Source organism: Panthera pardus, unplaced genomic scaffold (genome assembly GCF_024362965.1).
Source record: "Panthera pardus isolate Hobbes unplaced genomic scaffold, ASM2436296v1 HiC_scaffold_17, whole genome shotgun sequence".
In the NCBI taxonomy this organism is placed as follows: Eukaryota; Metazoa; Chordata; class Mammalia; order Carnivora; family Felidae; genus Panthera; species Panthera pardus.
In genome coordinates this window covers 128496800-128519731 of record NW_026526732.1, presented here as the reverse complement: position 1 = coordinate 128519731, position 22932 = coordinate 128496800, and the positions used below count along the sequence as shown (strand labels likewise).

Genomic DNA, 22932 nt, shown 5'->3' with positions numbered 1-22932 from the left:
TCTTTCTCTCCCCTACTTCCTGCCTTTTTTCTGGTACTCTGTTATCTTTTAGATCACTTGATATTGTTCCATATATCATCGAGGCTCAGTTCATTTTTTAGTCTTTTTTCTTTGTGTATTTTTGTCTGAATATTTTCCATTGACCTGTCTTCAATTGTTCAACAAATTGTCAAACAAATACAGTGAATTTTGTTTTTGTTTTGAATCTAGAATTTCCGTTTAATTATTTTAAAATATTTTCCAATTCTCTATTAAAGTTCCCTATTGTTCTTTTATTATGTATATGCTTTCTTAGAAATCTTTTTTCCTTTTTAATTTTTTTAGGTTTATTTATTTATTTGAGTAATCTCCACACCCAACATGGGGCTCGAACTCATGACCCTGAGATCAAGAGTTGCATGCTTTTCTGCCTGAGCCAGTCAGGCACCCACTTTTTTTTTTTTTTTCAATATATGAAGTTTATTGTCAAATTGGTTTCCATACAACACCCAGTGCTCATCCCAAAAGGTGCCCTCCTCAATACCCATCACCCACCCTCCCCTCCCTCCCTCCCCCCATCAACCCTCAGTTCTCAGTTTTTAAGAGTCTCTTATGCTTTGGCTTTCTTCCACTCTAACCTCTTTTTTTTTTCCTCCCCCTCCCCCATGGGTTTCTGTTAAGTTTCTCAGGATCCACAAAAGAGTGAAAACATATGGTATCTGTCTTTCTCTGTATGGCTTATTTCACTTAGCATCACACTCTCCAGTTCCATCCATGTTGCTACAAAGGGCCATATTTCATTCTTTCTCATTGCCATGTAGTACTCCATTGTGTATATAAACCACAATTTTTATCCATTCATCAGTTGATGGACATTTAGGCTCTTTCCATAATTTGGCTATTGTTGAGAGTGCTGCTATAAACATTGGGGTACAAGTGCCCCTATTAATCAGTACTCCTGTATCCCTTGACGCACCCACTTTTTTTAGAAATTTTTGCCCATATTTATATTAACTATTATAGTGTTCTTATCATTATTAGTTGTTATATTCATCTCTGTAATTTTTGAGATTGTTCATGTTGACTAATTTTTTTGCCTGGTTATTGGTCACATTTTCCTGCTTCCTTGAATGCTTTGTACATTTTAATTGTATGCTGGTTGCTACACTTTTATAGATGCTGTATTTTTTAAAAGTTTTATTTAAATTCTAGTTTGTTAACATACAGTGTGATATTACTTTTAGGTATGCAGTATAGTGATTCAACACTTCCATGCATCACTTAGTGCTCATCACAAGTGCACTTCTTAATCTCCATCACCTGTTTAGCCCATTTCTCTACCACCCTCCACCTGGTAACTATTAGTTTGTTCTCTATGGTTAAGAGTATGCTTCTTGGTTTGCTCCCACTGCTCTTTCCCCACTTTGCTTATTTTGTTTCTCAAATTCCACATAAGAGTGAAATCATATAGTATTTGTCTTTCTCTGACTGATTTATTTCGCTTAGCATAATACTCTCTAGCTCCATCCATGTCGTTGAAAATGGCAAGATTTCACTCTTTTTTATGGTTGAATAATATTCCATTGTGTGTGTTTGTGTGTGTGTGTGTGTGTGTGTGTGTGTGTACACAAATATATGCCACAGTTTATTTATCTTTTCATCAGTTGATGGAACTTGGGTTGTTTCCATAATCTGGCTATTGTAGATAATGCTGCTATAAACATACAGATGCTGTATTTTTGAGTGTCTGTGTTTTGTTGTCTAGATTAATAAATATTAATTTTTTTATAGGCAATTAATTTTCTTGAGGATCAACTTGATGCTTTCAGTCTAGCTTTTAAGCTTTGTTAGATTGTGTCAAGAGTAGCCTTTACTTCAGGACTAGATTAGTCCTACTTCTAAGGCATAGTCTTTCTGGGATCTCCTTGAAGGCTGTTGGTTTTCAGTTGTCTTTTAGCCCTGAGAGTGCTCTGGTGATCAGTTTACAGGTCTCAGTAGTTGTTCTTTTCCTGGTAGTTGTCTTTCCTTAACTTTGTGGAGTCTTAGCCTGTGCATACACAGCTTACTCTTTAGGCAAAGGCTCATGAGGACATATATGCTCAGTTTTGAAGCCCCTTCCTTTTACAGCTCTTTTCAATCTGATGCCTTGTTCTATGCTGGACATCTCAGTAGTCTTGAGTTCCAATCTTCTAATATCCTCAGCTCAGCAGGACTGCTGTATTTTATCTGACCTCAAACTTCTTGCACTACAACCTGAGAAGAAGTTCCAGGCAGAAAGTTGGAGAGATAATGGAGTTTTCTGAGCTCATTTTGTTGTTTTCCTTCTCTCAGGGATCACAGTTTTGTACTACCAGATATTCAACATCTTGAAATACTTGTTACCTAAATTTTATTTGGATGAAGATCTAGTATAGTACCACTTTTCCATCATGATCAGAAGTTGAAGTCCCTAACTAATGTTTTGAAAAATGACTTGGGAGTCCTTTGTTCTCACAATTCACAATAGCTTCATTGCTGACAGGTCACAAATGTTGTTTCGTGACCCATTATAATCCTTCGGATCCTGTTTCAGTTTATTTAATAAACTCACAGGGGCACCTGGGTAGCTCAGTTGGTTAAGCATCTGATTCTTGATTTCCGCTCAAGTCATGATCTCAAGGCTGGTGAGTTAGAGCCCTGTGCCGGGCTCTGCACTGACAGTATGGAGACTACTTGGGATTCTCTCTGTCTCCTTCTTTCTCTGCCCCTCTCCTGCTCTCTCTCTCTTTCAGAATAAATGAACTTAAAAGAAAAGAAAAGCACTGTTTCATAAAAAAATAAACTCACAGATGGATGGTTTTCAGTTAGTAAAAAATTAAAAATCATTCATAGCATATTACACTAAAATACATGAACAGAATAATCTCCAGATAATTAATATTTGTTACATATATTGTAGACTCTACCATACTAGAGTAGTTTTAGTTTATGAATTAATTTTGTGCACATATCCTATTATTTCAATTCTTTATGAAATATTTTTATATTTAATTTAAACATAAATTAATCACTTTGCTCTCTCTTATTCACCTCTTTCCAAGCAAATGATCATGAAAAGTGGATGAAATTTAGTAATTAGTTTGACAGTTTCAATCATATTTTTAATATATGAAAAATGTTATTTTCAGCATGTAAGAGAAAACCTCTATCATGTAAGTAATGTAGTAACTGTTACTCTTTTTATAGCACCTCAAAATAATGTTTTTTCTTATCTGTTATTAATATATTGGTTCTCTATATTTTTCTTTTATTTAAATGTAATCCAAGCGAACAGATCCTTGTTATACTTTGTGGAATTTTTATAACTTTTGTGAGATTTTAATATATTTATCTAGCCCATTTGATCTAAGTAATGTTTGTCTTGATGAAAATAGTTCACTAATAAAATGAATAACACACTGACAAAACAATAACAAAATTTTTAGTTTTGTAATAGGCTACCACAGATCTGATAATAGTTTGGAAACTTAACTTTTACTACTAAAATATATTTTTAAAAGAAAAATGTTAAACTTCATTGTCTAGTATGATTGATTCTTTAATCATTTTTGGGATACATGATTTTATTATGTATGTATGCATGTATGTATGTATGTATACGTTTATTTATTTATTTATTTATTTTACTCATAGTTACACTTTATTACATGGAAAAAATACATGTTAAATCAGCCAAGGAACAATTCGCCTGGAGCAGAATCCAGGGGATTTCCAGCGCCAACTTCTAGTTGTCTTTCCTACAGAAGTTGTAGATTGGACTAACTCTTCCCAGCAGTGATGGGCGATAGTACACATGGAATATTGCCAACCAGGGAGGTTCATACAAACCTTGAGTGTACAGAGCTTTTATTGTGGTTTGTCTGTATAGATGTGGCTGACCTTAGTTTCCAACCCTTCTGGAAATCAAGCTGATAGCAGGTGGCCCAAAGGCCCCACCATAAATCACACTGTTAAGCTCCCTGGTATGGTTCAAGGCCTCCAGGTAAGAAAGATACTCTTAGCAGACAGGAAATCCCAAGGGCTTATAGGTCACTTCCCAAAAGCTGAGGACAAAGATCAGACCTCTCTTTGGGCGAGGTCAATTCTTCACTAAACAGTATGGTATACATGATTTTAATAATCAAACTGTCTTTTAATAAAGAATGTCAAATGAAATTATTTCTTACTATAACAGGTCATTTGGAAAGAACACCATACAAATTGAAATCAACAAATTCATCAAATGAAGCTGCCACTGACTTCCATACGTGCTCTGCTGAGTGTAAAATTGCATGTATTATTAAGCATTCCTATCATTTTCTATTTGTTTTATTTATCTTTATTTTTATTTTTTATTTTTATTATTTTTTAAGGTTTATTTATTTTGAGAGAGAGAGAGTAGGCGCAAGTGGGGGAGGGGCAGGGAGACAGGGAGAGACAGAGAATCCCATGCAGGTTCTGCACTGTCAGTGCAGAGCCCGATGTAAGGCTCCAACTCAGGAACTGTGAGATCATGACCAGAACCAAAATCAAGAGTCAGATGTTTTACTGACTGAGCCGCTGAGCACCCCTGTAATTATTTAAAAATTTTGTTTCCTGGTTGTGAGTGTACTGATTCTCATATTTATTTTTATTGTTTATATATTCTTGACTATTATTATTTTCCTTATATTTCTAAAATTGATTATCATAGTTTTTTTCCATTGTAATAACAAAGAGTTTTTGACATTTTTTGTATAGTTTGACATAATTTCAAACTTATAGAAAACTTGAAAGTACAATGCAGAAACTTTCCTTCCCCAACCTTTTCAATGTAAACTGCTGATATGATACCTCACCACTGAACACTTTAGAATACATTTCTTTCAAACAAAGACATTTATCTACATAACTGTAATAGAACCATCAATACCACAAACTTAACATTGATATATCATTATTATCTAATTCTCAGATCCCCTTCAAATTCTACATTGATCCCAATAATGTGTTTTATGATTAAAGGATCATGTCTTTAGAGTCTTTCAATCTGGAGCAGTTCTTCACTCTCTCCTTGTTTTTTTTTTTTTTTTAACCTACTCATTTTATTTTATTATTATTTTTGTAATATGAAATTTATTGTCAAATTGGTTTCCATACAACATCCAGTTCTCATCCCAACAGGTGCCCTCCTCGATGCCCATCACCTACCCTCCATCAACCCTCAGATTGTTCTCAGTTTTTAAGAGTCTCTTATGGTTTGGCTCCCTCCCTCTCTAACTTTTTTTTTTTTCATGATTAAGACATCTTTGGTGATTATGAACCCATTATTTTGAAAGTGTTCCTTTAGATACCGCCAATATTCCTTCATGATTATATTCAGGTTATGCATCTATGACAACAGTATCACAGTAATCACGCTGCTTTTTTCTCGTTGTGTTATATTAAGTGGCACATGATTTTGATTTATCCCATTATTGGTAGTGTCTGCCAGGTTTCTGCCATGTTACCTTTTTTCCTTTTGTAATTAATACATGCTTTGTGGGGGAAATTTTGGGAGACTATTTAACTATCCCATTTGTTGTCAAACTTTCACCTACTAGTTTTAGTATCCGTCGATATTTCTTGACTAAATGAACTATGATGTTTGTTAAGTGGTTATTTTCTTAAATTTAAAAAAAAAAACACTTTATTGAGGTATTGATGTGCAAAAATCTGTGCATATTTAATGTATATAACTTGGTGAGTTTAGAGACAGTATACAACCATCAAACAATCATGACAATCTATGCCATCACACATCCATCACCTCTAAAAGTTTCCGCCCATCCTCTTTATTTATTACGTGTGTTTGTGTGTGTGTGTGTGTGTGTGTGTGTGTGTGACAAGATCACCTAATATAAGATCTACCCCCTTAGCAAATATTTAAGTATAAATAAAATATTATTTACTATAGGCGGTATGCTGTATAGGAGATCTCTAGGACTTACTTATTCTTACATAACTGAAACTTTGTATCTTTTGACTACTACATCCCTGTTTTGCTCTCCTCTCAGGCTTTGGCAACCGCCATTCAACTCTCTGTTTCTACCAGTTTGACTATTTTAGATTCCTCATATAAATAGTATCATGTAATATTTCTCCTCCTCCTCCTCCTCCTTCTTCTTCTCCTTCTTCCTCTTCTTTTTTGAGAGAGATAGTAGGGGATGGGCAGAGGGAGAGAGAGAGAGAGAGAGAGAGAGAGAGAGAATGAGAATCCCAAGCAGGCTTTGCACTGTCAGTGCAGAGCCCAATGTGCGGCTTGAACTCACGAGTCATGAGCCAAAGATAGATGCTTAACCAACTGAGCCACCCAGGCACCCCAATAAAAATATGATTTTAAATATTGACATAAAATATGATGTTTTTCCAAGTTAAACACCATTCACCAATATTGAAATACTGAGTTCTTATCTATTATACTACTTAATGATAAGGAGCATCTATTTTGATTCTTTGGTGAACAAGAAAGTTACTAATGCACACACACACACACACACACACACACACACACACACATATCTTAAGCAGGCTCCACACTCAGCATGGAGCCCAATGCAGGGCTTGATCTCACAACCCTGGGATTATGACCTGAGGCAAAATCAAGAGCTGGCTGCTTAACCAACTGAGCCACCCACGTGCCTCTAGTATTTGTTCTTCTTTGTCTGGCTTATTTCACTTAGCATAATGTTTAAATGGTTAGTTTCTAATTCAACTATTTTTTTTTTACATTCATGAGTTGGTATAAGATAGACACTTCTGTTTATTTATTTATATTAGCAAAGACCCATGGTTTATTTAATCAGTTATAATCTGTTACTATTATTTATTCCAGTGCAAAAATTGTTCTTAGCTTTAGTCAGTGGTTGTCCCCTCAAGCTGGCTTTTGTGTCCTATTTACATATTCCCACCATTCTTTGAGTACTTCCTGATTTTTCTGCCACAAGATAATCCAGGCTCATCTTGTATTTTCCCTGCCCCAGCCCTAGAATTAGCCATTTTTCTAAGAAGTCTTGGTTCCCTTCTGTGGAAAATGGTATTTAGAAACCATGATGTGTATGTTAGGTGTGTTCATTGCTATTAGGTATCAGTAACAGTGGACAGAATGAGGGAATGTAAGCATGTATGTACATTATAGACATAATACACATATTTTTATCTATCTATCTATCCATCTATCTATCATCTATCTATCTATCTATGTATCTATCATGTGAGGTCACACCAATACTTACAATTTCAATTTAACACTACAGGGTGTTGAAAACATTCTAGTGTTTTTCCTTTTCATATTTGTAACTATCTGCAATATAATTATTTACCAGTCTTCTGTCACCAATACTGGCCGGCATCCATCCATCTCTTCTGCCACAAAGACACTTCACCTACCTAGCTTGGGCTCTAATACTCTGCCTTGGGCTGCCACTACCACTATTTCCAATGAGGATGCCTTCCGTACTTGACTTGGGGCTTTGACAACCTGCACTGTGCTACTTTCCCACCTAGTTTGGGTTCCACTGGCCCGTGCCAGGCTGCTGATATCACCGCCCTCCCATTACATGGACACCTTCTATTTCTTCTCCTCCTCCTCCTCCTTCTTCTTCACCTGGTTCTGGATCCAACAGTCTGTGCTGGGCCGATGCCATACTCCTATAAAGACTGCCTCTCACCCTGTTTGGGCTCTGATACTATTTCCCTCATTGCTGTCATTATTCCATCCTATGAGAACCTCTCTCTCACCTCATTCAGGTTCTGACAGCCCATCTTGTATTACCACCACCCCCCAGATGGGTCCCCTCTTCAATTTGCCTGGGTTCCAACACCCTCTGCTGGGATGTTGTCACCCCACCACTTTGCTTGGCCCCATCTAAAGGTGTTTTGTTTGAATTATTCTGGAAGAAAGAATGATAGGAAGAGGCAAGGCAAACAGAAATGCTTGAAGAAGGTTTTAACATTTTGAAACTTCTGCAAGTCTTCTGTCTTTTTGTTTACTTTTTGGCTCCCACTAGGATTCTTCCTTCTAGTCACATTTGAATCTTAGTATGATCTAGAATTTTGAAAATATCTCAAAATTTATCTGGTAGTGGGCATGAACAAGTGCAATTTGAATGCATTTTAAAATTACTCCCATGTTACACCTAGAAGCATAATTGTGTAGTCAAATTACTATTATGACATACATTATGACTTATGGGTGAACATGCATAAGAGTTTGTCACTGGAATACTTGTTTTTTCAGCCTGTTTCATTGCATCAGTGAAAATTTTCATGGTACTTCATCTGGAACTATCAGACTTTGCTACGTTTAGGCATATCAAATTTACTAAGATGTGATCTGATATTTTGGGATGCATAAAACATGTGAGTCCACATGCTGATGTAATTGCTTATGTGCTGTAACCTAAAAAAAAAAATCAAAATATTATTTTACATTATCCTCCCCCCAAAAACAGACATGGTATATTTAAAGTTATATATGCTGTATTATTTAGTGTATATCTGATAGAACAGTTTTTTTTTCATTTGTTATTGATAGGGAGTGAATTCTTAGTTTATAAATACACAGACTAGCTTCCAGCTGTTTACATTTGAAACCTCGTTTCTCCCACATACTTCCAGTGAGAAACACCCTAAGTCACAGTCATACCACAGCATATTTCTGTTCCCTGCACCTTTTGTGAGGAAGAGATAGCAATATTCCTGGAAACCATTCTCATGTTGAGACAACTAGCAATAAATTTCCTATACACAAAAGGGAAGTGAACCACACAAATGTATCCAACTAAATACAGAGTGGATCTATTCTCAATTCATCGTTCCCTTATCTGTATCCACAAAATGCCTTGAATGGTCCAATGCCACCTAACACAAAGAGAGGTGTGACAGAGGGAAAACTGCTAATTTCATTGATTGTTGTTAAAATATCTTTCCTTTTGCAAATTTTGTAATATTTATGACCATATGACAATCAAGTCAGGACCCCTCCAGGGCTTTGGAAAGGCTTGAAGAAACATAAGCTTCGTTAGCTTTCTGGTCAATCTGCCTGGGCAGGGGCTGCAGTAGGGTCTCTGTTCTTCACACACACATCATTGGAACTACCTTCATCTTATATTTCCGGGGCTTTGCCACTTTGACACACCATGAGAATCTGACCTTAAATAGTTTTTATTCTCATTAATCCATAGCTTTTGAGAGGAATATAAAGAAAGAGAACTAAAAAAGCCTTGTTTCTAGTTTGATGTAAAGGAGGAGAGTTTAAACAGTCTTTTTCATATGGATTATGAACCTGTTTAACAAATAAACATGAAATTAAATTCAACTTACATTTAATTGAGAACTTGATACATATAAAGCATTGTATAGATGATGTGGAAAACATAGAAGTTAGACAAATCAGGGGTTCCTGGGTAGCTCAGTCAGTTAAGCATCCGACTTTGGCTCAGGTCATGATCTTGCAGTTTGTGAGTTTGAGCCCCATATCAGGCTCTGTGCTGACAGCTCGGATCCTGGAGCTTGCTTCAGATTCTAGGTTTCCCTCTCTCTCTGTCCCTTCCCCCCGCTTGCCCTCTGTCTCGCTCGCTCAAAAATAAATATTAAAAAAATAGGAAGTTAGACAAATCATATGAATTAGCTAAATCTTATCTGGATGACATTACTAAATGGTTAATTAAGCCTGGCATAGGTGATTCAGTGAGAAAGATAATTTATTTTGCAAATCAGGAAGTGTAACTTTGCACTTGTAAGCCTTAGAATTTAGTGCCTATGTCCTTGATATGAATACTTACAAAGAGCAGAAAATGATTTAGCCTTTTAAGACTAAAATGATACTGCATTCCAGCAACCAAGATATAATGAAATCATCACTATTGGTTTATAGAGTAGGCTACCCAGACCATCAAGAGATTATCAAAAAGCATTTCTTTATTATTTAAATTTGAAATAGCTTTTCACTCACCTTTTTCATATCTTTCCTTTCTCTTCATATATGAGACAAAGAATTGTAATAGAATTAAAAGGAAATTATCATAGAAATCAATGAAATTAGGTCTTGCTAAGAGTGACTGCGTCTTTAGAAAGAAAGGCTATTGTTTTTTATAAAATTTTGAAATGATCTGTTTATTATGATATTTCAAATATACAGAAACATATAGTCTGGGAAATCTGTGTACCCACAACCCAGATTGAAATTCTTTATGTCTCTCTCTCTGATCTCTGCTAGTGATAATCACAGCCTTTAAATTGGTGTGCATGCTACTCATGAATGCTTCACACGTGTATTACATGGATATGCAGCCATATGCAAAGTAGAGTTTACTTTGAAAGGTCTTAAATTTTAATTAAGAGTTATAATATATAGGTTATTCTGTAACTTGCTTTCACATAAACATTGTTTTTGAGATGTGACCGTGTTCACTTCAAGCTATCCTTATTTCTATGCTATTGTTTGCATGTGTATTACCTCTTTTTTAAAACTCATGATATTCTGAGAGAGAAAAACTATTGTATTTATCTTAAGTTTCTTTAGTACCCAAATATAGAATCCTTTGGATGAGTTCTGTAGTTGATATTGCTTTTGGCTCAGCACTGTCCACATTTCAATTTGGATCCATTTAAGGATCAGCCATAATGAGGCCATGCATCTACTTTCATTATCTTTTCCTAGAATTCCAAAATCTAACGGTTTTCACATGCATATGCAAAGGAGTCAAGGTAGAGAAGGGATGCATAGGGGAGACAAAGATGCTGTAAACCTTCCCTGAGGCCAGGAGAAGGCAAGGGGAGAGAGTTACTGAGAATCTGAGATGAAGTCTATGAAAATGACATATTTGACAAAGGGTTAGTGTCCAAAATCTATAAAGAACTTAACAAACTCAACACCCCCCCAAAACAAATAATCCAGTGAATGACTAGGCAGAAGACATGAATAGATACATCCAGATGGCTAGCAGACACATGAAAAAATCCTCAACATACATCACTCATCATCAGGGAAATACAAATCAAAACCACAATGAGATACCACCTCACACCCTTCAGAATGGCTAAACTGAACAACTCAGGAAACAACGGATGCTGGTGAGGATGTGCAGTAAGGGGAACCCTTTTGGACTGTTGGGAATGCAAACTGGTGGAACCCCTCTGGAAACAGTACAGAGGCTCTTCAGAAAATTAAAAACAGAACTACCCTATGACCCAGCAATAGCACTACTAGGTACTTATCTAAAGGATACAAAAAGGCTAATTCAAAGGGGCACATACACCCCAATGTTTATAGCAGCACTATCAACTATAACCAAATTATGGAAAGAGCCCAAATGTTCATTAACTGATGAATGGATAAAGAAAATGCGGTATATATATATATATATATATATATATATATATATATAGACACACACACATACACACACACACATACACACACACACATACACACACACACACACAATGGAATACTACTGGGCTATCAAAAAGAATGAAATTTTGCCATTTACAACAACATGGATGGAACTAGACTATATTATGCTAAGCAAAATGAGTCAGAGAAAGACAAATATCGTATGATTTCACTCATATGTGGAATTTAAGAAACATAATAGGTAAACATAGGGTAAGTGAAGAAAAGATAAGGTAAAAACAGAGAGGGAGACAAACAATAAGAGACTCTTAAATACAGAGAAAAAACTGAGGGTTGCTGGCCTGCAGGTGGGAGGGGATAGGTTAAATGGGTGATAGGCATTAAGAAGGGCACTTGTGATGAACACTGGGTGTTATATGGAAGTAATGTTGATGAATCACTGGGTTCTACTTCTGAAACCAATACTACATGGTATGTTAGCTAACCTGAATTTAAATAAATTAAAATAGAAAAAAAAATTGAAATATTAACCTTCAAAAAAATAAAAAAAGAAGTGGTGTTCAGTCATGGTGTGTCAGTTCCCAGTCTGCTCAGCCTCTCCCACCCTTTCTTAGGACAAGGACCGATGCACTTACTAACAGGATATATGGTGTCAGCACTTGGTCTTTTGAGACATGAAATTTCCCTTTTCTCACAGCATCATTTTTGTTAATTCAGATTTTCCTGAAAGCATAGTTCTCGTGCATTTAATGCCCTAAGAATTTGGAAATAACAGACATCTACATTTCACTCTAAATGAGACATCTCTATATCTGGAATTATAGGTTTTTTCTTTCCCTGAAAATTACTCAGGAACATGAAGTTTAAATTACTTTCCCAGGAAAATTATTCCACAAGAGTGGAGTTTGAATGCTACTCTTTCCAGGGCTGCTTTCCTGTGGTCTGTTAAGATGAGGGACACAGAAAGTGGCAATTATACCATCAGCCCTTAATGCCTGATTCTTTACAGAACAGACAATCCCAATTTTCTATGAAATTTTCTACTTTAAGTAGTGTTATAGACGGAAAGGCTGAGACTTCATAGTTAACAGCCCAGTCAGATCTGCACTTTAGAAGACTTTTTACCACTCCCTGGTGGATAAAGTAAGAGAAACAAGATCCCCAAGGTCCAAGGCCAATGAATGAGCAAATTGGTTAATTCTTGGAGGGGGGTTTGGAGGAAAGGAACAGCAGTATTAAGTGTATGTGGACCTGTGAAGTAGGCAGTAATTTGGTAACTCCTTTATTTAAATGTTCTCTCTCCTTATTTTGTAGGGCCCACCATTGGGCCCAGGTCCTTCACTGTTGTATTCATTCTGGCCCACGACTTTAGCCTACTCTTCCTACCCAGAGGTCCCTAACATTTCCATGTTAAAGGAGGAGTCCCTTTCCCAGCCAGCTTCGAGGGAAGATTAGCTTCCATCTCATCATACACTGTTCAGTTGTCTTGCTGCTGATAGTTTTTCCTCCCAGACCTGTCTTCTGATTCCCAGCTATCTCAAAGCTTATTCACATTCTGGATGGTAGCTAGCTAGCAATGGGTCTGTACAACGCAGAGTACCACACGCTTTTCAATGAATTTGTGCCTCCATATGTATGTAGTATTTCTTGAAATTTTGAACTCCTCCAAACTACTGATATAGTTAACATTTTTGGAACCTTAATTGTTATTAATTGCCCAGTCCTTAACATCAATTTACTTATAGACCTCTATTTTAACCTGCTTTAACTAATATTCCATGGTTGTTAATTGGAAGGCTATTGTCATTAAAAATTGGGCCTCACATGCTGTGGAAAAAGACTGGGAACCTAGTTAATAAATTGGGAAGTCTCTAACTCTTGTTACTTCTACATTTTCATTACTAGCAGTCCAAGAGCATGTTGTCCTTATCTGATAAACACAGTTGGCTACAATGGCATACTCAGGAGGCTCCAGTTATGAATTATGAGTGAGGTAGCAAAATTCTTGTTTATGGACACATGCTGCAAGCATGATCCATGATAGCCATCTTGGTCACAGAATGATTGAATGACACACTGAGTGTTTCAGCTGACTGTGTTGATGTGGAAGTGTTAGGTATTATAGAAAATGCAGTCTTAAAATGATAGATCCCTAGACTTGGAAGTGATTCTAGAAATCATCTTCTCTATTCTCTTGTCTAGTGCAGAATTTCATGAAACCAACCCCAACAGATGGGCTGCCACCAGATCTTTGCTTCGGCATGTCCAGGTTGAGGACTCACTACCTTGGGTGGTTGTTTAGTCCATGGTGAGAGCTGTATTTGTGGGAAGGTCAGCACGTGGTATCCAGTTTGGAGATAGAAAATAAAAGCTTAGCTTCTTTCCTTTCTGTTGTCTTCACCTCTAAGTTCCCTAAACCCAGCCTCACCCTGAACCCCAATCTCAGCAACCAAAGGTGCTCTAGAGTGACTAATGTTATCTGCAGAATTGTTTAAAATCATGTTGGCAGTAGTCTGAGCAGAGAAAAAGGCTATTTCTGACTCTCTATTTTTTTGAGGGCGTTTGTCATGGGAAAAGAGGAGCTAGGGTTCTGGGAAAATTTGGTTAGGATAATTCAGGTTAAATGTTTCAGGATGTTCCATTTCCAAGGAGAAGCAGAAAGTCAGTAGGTTTTGTTCAAATGAGCTGTGTTCAGTGATGGAGTTGTCATTCTTGCCCCATCTTGACTCCCATTCCTTTTTATATTATTTAGGCTTTAATTCTTAGGCCAACTCTAGGGGGTGGAATGGTAAAAAGGAAACAAACTGCCTGGAGACAAAGTGCTTTGGGATTTTAGTGGCATATGGGAAATACTTGAATGAGAGTAACCAAAATGACAGGACCAACCTGAACTATAAGTACCAGGGAGAGTAACACTTTCCCTGCTCCATTAGGTGGCCATTATCACCATTCATTCATTCAACAACGCTTACTGACAGACTATTCTGGACCAGGTACATAGCGATGTATACACCAGAACCACAGACCTTTTATAAGTTGAAAAGTGGATGCTTGCCTAAATGGGATCTATTTTAGTCATTTGAAACTGTTAGTCATTTTTGGCAAAGGAAATCATCGTGATGGGTCAGCCAGATACTACAACTTCTTTCAACATTTGGTAGAAATTGTCAGGGGAAGCCATGCCAAGGCACAGCAGAGATGGAAAGAGATAATCAACTTTAAGATTAAAGGGTATTATTTCTCCATGTGTTAACATATGGTCTGCCACACAATCTCTGCTGCATTTACTGGCTTTTAAATACAACAAGGTGAACCCTAGCTGAGGTAGCCTGAATATCAACGGTGAAGACTGTTGGCTTTTTTTGCGTTCTGTTTCTATGTGGTATTGAAGTGAAAACACCAACTCCTCCTTCTCTGGCATCCAGATATTACCCTCTTAGCTAGAAAACTAGACTAGTTGGTCAAAGAGACTCGTTTCGTTCTGGTCAGATGGTGGCCTTTCAAGAAGTAAATCCTCAAGCTTGATGTCTTCTGTTATGGAGGAAAGACCCTCAAAAAATTTAATTGGAAGTCACTTAGTATGCATGGATAGCTTCTTAGGCCTTGGAAGGAGGGCAACATAAAACCAAAAACGTATGACTTCATCTTAGCACTTCTAAGAACAATTTTTTTAACTCAAATTTCCTTGAGGAATAACTAAGATATCCCCCAATGATTCCCACGTCCTGATATTCATGCCCTGTGTAATTCCTTTCTGTTGACTGTAGGGCTCGACTCAGTGACTCATTTTTAACAGAGTATGACAAAAATGATGGGTGTCATTTCTGAGGTTAGGTCACAAAAAGATTTTAGATTCTGTCTTTCTCTCTTGACTCCTCATTGTGATGCAAGCCCAGTGTCAACTTGTGAGCTGCTCTATGGTGAGGCCAGCAGGACAAGGAACTGGGAGAGGCCACCAGCTCACAGCCAGCAAGGAACCGAGTCCTTGGTGCACCAGTCTGCAGAGAACCGGCAGCTGACAGCTGAGAGCAATCTTCAGATGAGACCACAGTCCTGGCTAACCTTGACTGCTACCTCATGAGAAATCCCAAGCTGGAGCACCCAGTTAAGGATCATCTGGATTCCTGAAAAATGTTTTGATTATTTTGAATGTTATGAACATTCTTAAACGGTCTTATCTATTGATAAATATATGTACATATTTCTATCAGAAATATACTTAGGAGTTGAATTACTGGGTCGCAACATGTATTTGGATTTAGTAGATACTGCCAAGTAGTTTTTCAAATTCTACATTGTCACCAGAAGAACCCTGGATCAGTCACTATTTTTGGCAGGACAGGACTCTTCACTGCTGCTCAATTCAGCACAGGACCAAGGGTGCCATGGGATATAAACAGCATGTTTTATTAGTAATAACACCAATGAAAAAATAACAGTGAAGGTAACCTTTTGGATACCTAATTATCTAATGTATTAATTTTTGAAAAGCAACATACAGCCAGGATTTCATTATGTGTTATTATTTTACATATAATGAGTACTAACAGAACAAAACATTAAGCACAAGTTAGGATACATAGATACCGTGGCTCTGCTTAAATTAGATTTTTTTTTGGAGATAAGCAGGATTAACGAAAAGAAATGATGGAAGTAGAGTACTTTTATATTATATTTTCACTATTTGGGTTATTTAGGTGAGCCCATGCTTTTATTTATTTATTTTTTTTATCATACCTTTCCCAGATAATAGCTGTCACTTTCTGCTTAACATTACTAGTGAAGATATCATGGAAGCCTATTGTTTTTCAACATAGAGATTTTGCTGTATTACACCTATTTTTCAATTTTATATCAGTAATAACACTTTGTTGATCTATATGGGCTTTTAGCATTGTATACTCAATAAAGTTAATTAGAATGTTATTGAAGATACCTAGCATTTTAATTATCAGCATAAAAGGCAGATTCCTTTATTAGAGTCATATTTTTTGAATTCATGGTTATAGCCAAGACAAAAGAAAAAATACTCATAAGCTTGGCCTTGTGTCTATACCAAAAGAGATGTACAAAAATCAAGTTTGGCAACACCAGGCTAATACCATGGGCACTTCAGCCTAGACAGGCATGGTTTGGGTAGGGGAATACTTGGTGGGAGGGTGAACTTCTCACTTGAAAATCCCCAGATGATATAGTTGTCCAAATCTGAAATATGGGTAACATTAGCCTTAACAAACTACCCCAGAAACAGTAAAGGAAAAGTGATCAATGTCATTATGGTAGGAAACTATTCACAATCCATATTAAATGTCATGGTTTGCGATATGAAGGGATACTCTACTAAGCTTAGGAATCTCTCTTTTGAGGAAAAAGTATAGAATGGAAAAGCAGGTGCCCCTCTGCTTTCTGAGGGCTGTGTGGTATTGATGAGCATGGGCAAGAACAACAGGGATTGACTACTCCCAGTGCCTTCTGTCAGGGATCTCAGGGAGCCACCTGGATATAGGCCTTCTGTGGGTTTTGGATGTTTTGGTGAAAGACAGCACAAAAATGGGGAGCCTCACTGTGGCAGAAAGGCCCTTGTAGATGAGAGGTTGGGCAGGAGGATAGCTACTCATTATCACCACTAGTGAGTGCTGAGGACACATTTCTAGAGGGTAAGACTGCTCTAACATCAATTGGCTAGTTTCTCATCTTTAACCAGAAACTTCAGGTTTCAGGCCATTATCCAGCTCACCTGTAATAGCAGCCACAAATTTTGGGTTTAGGTATAACTAATAGAAAAATAAATTATTTCATTCCATTTTGTTTCAAGTAGTTTAGAGCTAAATCAGTGTAGACCTATATGCAAATCAAGGCATTTTTGAACATTCAAGGAGAAAACAATGGCACGTAGGTTCATGACCAGACTGTTTCCCAGTACTTCGGCTCATGGGGAGGCTGGGTTTATGGGGGTAGTAGAGGATTTGACCTGCTCTTTGAGGTTCTTAGTGGAATGGTCCTACTTCCTAAGTCTCTGTGAGAGAGCAGTATCAGCCTTTTTGTTGTGCCTTCTCTCTCATCTTCAAGTTACAGCATCTAACCAATCCCTGATGAAGCTGATGAAGGTCCCAGAAAACCATAGCTTAAAAGGAAGAGTTGAAGGAACTGGCAATATTTAAATTATTAAACTTGGAAGAATACATGTTTAGGTCTCTTCCAATACATGGAAGCTGTTGAGTAACAGCAAACTATATATCACTACATATTTTTGGAAAGAAAAGATGAAGTTCAAAAACATAGCATTTCCCCAAATCAAAAAAAGCTGTTAATCAGTAAATTGCTCTCCTTTCTGAGATTGTTGGGTTAAGTGCTCTGGTTTCATCTTACTGCATTGCAGATAACCTCAAATTCAGTGATGTAAAACAACAACCATTTTGTCATCTCTCATGATTTGATGAGTCAGGAATTTGGGCAAGGCTTGGCAGAGTGATTATTCTGCTCTAAGTGACAAAGGTTACTCAGTGGCACTCTGCTGGTGGATGAGTTGGTCTGGGATGGGGGTGGGGGCTAAGATGGCTTCATTATCTTGTCTGGTGCTTTGGTGGAGGTTGCTGGAAGGCTGAGTTCATCTATGATGGTTGACCAGAGCATTGAATGTAGTTTCTCTAGGATGGCAGTCTCAAAGTAGTTGAGCTTTTACATGGCAGCTTAGGTCTTCTATGGAAAGGATTTCAGGAATGAAGAAATTAAAGCCACCAGTCTCCCAAGGCCTGGGCCATATAACTGGTAGCATTGTTTCTACCACATTCTATCAGTCAAAGTAATCATAGAGACCACCTAGAGTTGAGGGGAGGGAAGGTGGACACCACCACTCAATAGGAGCAGTGATGACAATTTTATGGTAATCTATAATCTACCATTTTTAGGTAACAAACTCTAAGTCTGATTGTAATTATTTTTCATGCTATGTTTCCTCACTGTCTAAACTTGCTCAAACCAAAAAGAAGAGGAAAGTATGCTTTTTTTGTATTTTGGGTACTTGTTTTCACTAATAGGAAATACTTATTAGGACCCCTTATGTTTGAATTAGTTTCAGGGCTGGTGAAACATTGCTTAAATAATTACTTAAGTCCTAGAACAATGATTAGTGTGAAAATTAATGGGGGTTCACTAATTGTATCAGCAGCAAGCTGACCAAGCATCTTTTAAAAAATGTCTATTGTCTTTGGAGCTAAAAAATGCTCAGTGTAACTCCTGGCACTTGAGGTGAGCACAGTCTCTTAGTCACTCATCCTGCTGCAGTGGAGGTCTTTGTTTTTTTTCTTCTCAGTTATTCACGTGTTTGTTTTTATAGAGAGATTTCTGAGAGACATACTCAAAGATGTTTTTGTTATCTTGTTTTCATTCTTCTACAGAGACTTAAGAAGGTAAAACAGTTGAAATGCTGAAAACAAAGGAAACACTTGTCCTAAAGTGGGAAGGAGTATCTGTAGAAGCAGTTGACTCACTTGGAGAGTTTGTCTTTAAGACAGCAGTGAGAATGGCCCTAAGAATAAGATCCTGGGTCTTCATCAGTCTCTACCAATGGTAATTACTTGGTTGCCCAAATTTCAGCTTCTAGGAAGTTGTCTGTAATATACTTGTATCAGTCTTTGAAATGGACAGCTCCCTTGACATGCTACCTTTCTCACCTTTTTAAAAAAAAATTATTTTAAAGACAGAGTGCAAGTGGGGAAGGGGGAAGAGAGAGAAAGAGAGAGAGAGAGAGAGAGAGAGAGAGAGAATGAATCTTAAGTGGGGCTCCATCCCATGACCCTGGGATTTTAACTCAATATTCTTAAAAACTTTGGGAGACAAAATATTTAAAGAAAATATAGTAAACCAGGGGTAGATTTCACTAATTGCTCCTATCCATACCTTGATTTACCATGATTCATGGCTTCCTAGGCCTTTCTGGGTTCTGCAACAACAGGCTGGAAATAATTACATTTACTTCTTTTACAGGGTTGATGAAGTGAAATTACTTGTAATTATATGTATTCATACAATCTCTCCTATCTATCTATCTCTATCTATCTATCTATCTATCTATCATCTATCTATCATCTATCTCTCTATCATCTATCATCTATTATCTATCTATCTCATCTACCTATCTACCTATTTCATTGTCTATCATCTATCTATAGTTTTTCATGTGTTGTTGTGAAGTTTTGCTTGATATATCCCCCAGAAGAATATTGTGATAACATAAGTATTGTTATCCTTCTTTGGTTATTGAGGCTATAAACACAAATAAAGATTTGTTCAGAAGCACAGGGGACTAGCACAGGCAAAGTCTAGAATTCAGAGTCTCTGGTGCTGAGATTCATTGCTTGTTACCACCGCTAAAATGATTTTTAGAGCTGCAACATTATTATACAGTGTAGAATCCCAGTTGTCAGAGGGGATGGGCTGGCTCTTAGGCATGATGAATAGGTTTTATTTTGAGTGCCAACTCTAAATCAGTTGGTAATAGCTGCCTGGAGTACTGTGTGGAGGAGAATTCTGAGGTCTTATCTGAGTTGCAATTATTCAGTGATGTTTGCCATGAATGTAAGATCTCCCATACACACTTGCCATATATTTTCCACCTCTGTTCTAAGACCAAAAAGGGTATTCATTATGATAGGTATCCATGCTGGTTTGTCCACTGATTCACCATAATGATGCAGGAGAGCATTCATGAAAAAGTATCTACAGAGATTTTGTAGTTTCTGGAAGCTGGTTTTGAACTAAATACGTATACTTCCTCCTTTGGTGAATGCGGTTAATAAAATGTAAAGAGAGCAGTAAGGAAAGCTAACTGACATGAGTACCGACTAAAGTAATTTCCTTTAAAGGAGAGATGCTTGTTTTCCTTGCAGAGTCAGTTATCTACTGCTAAGGAAGGGTGGTTTCTTGAGCACTTGTAGTGAGTAGTATGTTGTATTGAAAATTAAAAGTGTTCAGTTCTGGGGGCACCTGGGTGGCTCAGTCAGTTAAGCGTCCAACTCTGTTTCAGCTCAAGTCATGATCTCATGGTTTGTGAGTTTGAGCCCCACATTGGGCTCCGTGCCGACGGTGCACAGCCTGCTTGAGATTCTCTCTCTTCCTCTCTCTCTTTCTTCCCCTCCCCCTCTCACTCTCTCTCAAAAATAAATTAATTAATTAAGAAAATAAAAAAAGTGTTCACTTCTGTGAAGATGCAAACACAATCAGATGAACTTTATTTGAAGCTTCAATTACACTCTAGTTAATAAGAATACACTCTATGAAGCCAGTTTAACAGTATAGCAAAATGCATTTCATTTTAAAATTGAGTATTGGAAGGCTGGGAGATTAGTTAATAGAATTAGGTATGATGCAACTATAGAGGTGACCCCTACTCTTCATGGATTCCTGGTGCTGGGAACAGTCTCAAAGGCTTATAAATGTGGTTATATAGATCAGAAAATTCCACTATGGCTTTTCCCACTTTGCTTTTGTTTTTGTTAAGAATCACACCTTAGGCATTATCGATGGGTAATTTTGGCCATAAATCAGGCTTGCAAATCCATAGTAGATAGCCTTGCCTGTTGGCATCTTGGAGCATAATACAAATGTTGTTAGCATCCTCTGTCATTGGGTCTGTGGCAGCACTGGCTATTTGCAAAATGGAGTCCATATTACCTTTCAGTGCTTGAGTCCTGAGCTGATGTCTCAACATGAGCGATATGAAGGACAACAGGAAATTAGTGGCTGTTCATCCTTCCACATGTCTGTCCACCAAATCTGCCAGAGTCTCCAACTTCTAGGGCTTATTCTATCTCTAAAAATGTACTTGGGCTGGAATTATTGTGTGAAGGAAAGGATCCCAGAGAGACACATGAAGTATAATCACTAATTAAGGAGATTAATTCATCATTCTCCCTGTCCCAAATCAGCCTTGTTACTTTACAGTATTGTGGTCCCAAAAGAGTTAAAGTAAGGGATATTGGTTCCTGCTGATCAGGCCACAGTGTGACACCTCCTATAGAACTCACCATAAAATTACATTATTTAATAGATCTGAGTATTGCACCTGCTATCTTATCTCCTCGTAGGTGATTAAGTTTCCCACAAATGCAATTTGTTAATATGGGGCCACATCTTCTCAGAAGGTAAATCTGTGAAATTTGGCAGGCAGTTGCTTTGCTGCAGGTGCAACATGAAAGACCTTGCCCTGGCTTTGCCAAGAAGAAAAATGATGTTGTACTCAATTCCTGGGAAAAATATTCTGACACAGAGAGTAGAATCTAATTCCAAAAAGGGGGAATAGAATTCTAGGGCCCAAATCATGTGCTTCTCTCCCTTTTGGGGAGTATACTACCTCCAAAAGGCTGAGTGGGAGATCAGAGTCTTGTTTTACATGAAGCCAGGTATTGAGCAAATCCCCTTGTTAAATGAAGTCCTCTGATATTTGGAGCTGCAGCCATTTGTGATGATAAATGATGACTTTTACTCTTATGAGCTATGAGAGCTTAATTAGAGCTTAATTAAAGCTAATGCTCAGAATTCTTTGGAAGGTGGAGTGATTAAAAACTAACTTCCATATTGAATAGTCATACTGAAAAGTTGTGTTTGAAATACATGGCATCTCCACTCTGGAGCCCCATGCAATCCTGGCTGGGTCTTCACACCTAAGTTAAAGCAAGAGCTATTTTTTGCATTAGAATTTCCTTAGCCAAGGCTGCAAGGGGCTCAGTGCCTGGGTCCATCTCAGCCCCCTGCGCATTTACACAGAAGGTCGTCTCTGAATCTGCAACTCCAGCTCGCCATACACGTGTCTCAGGGAGTCACTGGTCATGCTAGCTATCAGCTTCCGAGGGCCAGACACCCAGGGTCGACAAACTTCTTCCCATTGCACAGTGGAGTTGGGCCGGATTTCACTGAAAGGATGGAAAAGAGAGGAAAGGTTTTACTCTTCAGAGAGGCAGATCCAGTTCCCACCTTGATCAGGAAGCAGTAAGAACACCTGCCTGATTCATACGCTCTCCTTCTCTCAGTGGATGGTGGTTAGAAGACAAAGGGCTGATTCCAAAAGTTCTGATGCAAATAAGGCCTCTAGATGGGCATGTGCTAGAGACAGACCCATTGGGTCATGGTTCCTTCCATTTGAATGCATCAACCAGCCACCCAGTAGATGTGTGGTGAAGCTGGGGCTGAGCCTCCCACCAGCCATGAGCCAACTGAATTCTAGGTTGTCCTCCAGCCTCCACAGCAACCTCATGGATGTGACTAATCTCCTTTGGCTCACTCTGGGCCACTCTGATTCTCTCCTGGATTAGACTCCTAGCTGAATCTCCAGCTGCCTTTGCTGAGGTCCCGATAATCTAATTAGTTATTGCCAATTCCCTTGGAGTAGACATTATTCCCAGGCCCAGGCCCAAGATCTAGAACATAACCTTACCTGCTGCCAACTGATGGAGTATTTGCATGCTCTATAATTCATAATCCTGTTTAACCAACAAAATGGGTCCTTTTGACCATGCACTTTTCTGCTACTCATTTGTATCCATCCTGATAATGGGACTGAC

At 37.8% G+C, this 22932-nt stretch overlaps 1 protein-coding gene across 2 annotated transcripts in view; it reads right to left on the bottom strand.

Annotated features, from left to right (window-relative positions):
* Positions 1 to 22932, bottom strand: part of F13A1 (coagulation factor XIII A chain) — a 245345-nt gene that overhangs the window by 62137 nt on the left and 160276 nt on the right. Inside the window, exon 14 of one of the 2 annotated variants that reach the window (XM_019419830.2) lies at positions 20582 to 22284. The exons of the other annotated variant lie outside the window; for it this stretch is intronic. Coding sequence (XP_019275375.1) covers positions 22131 to 22284 — 154 coding nt within the window. The 3' untranslated portion in view covers positions 20582 to 22130. Of the gene's footprint in view, positions 1 to 20581; positions 22285 to 22932 lie in introns of those variants that run through there. 2 annotated transcript variants of the gene reach the window in all.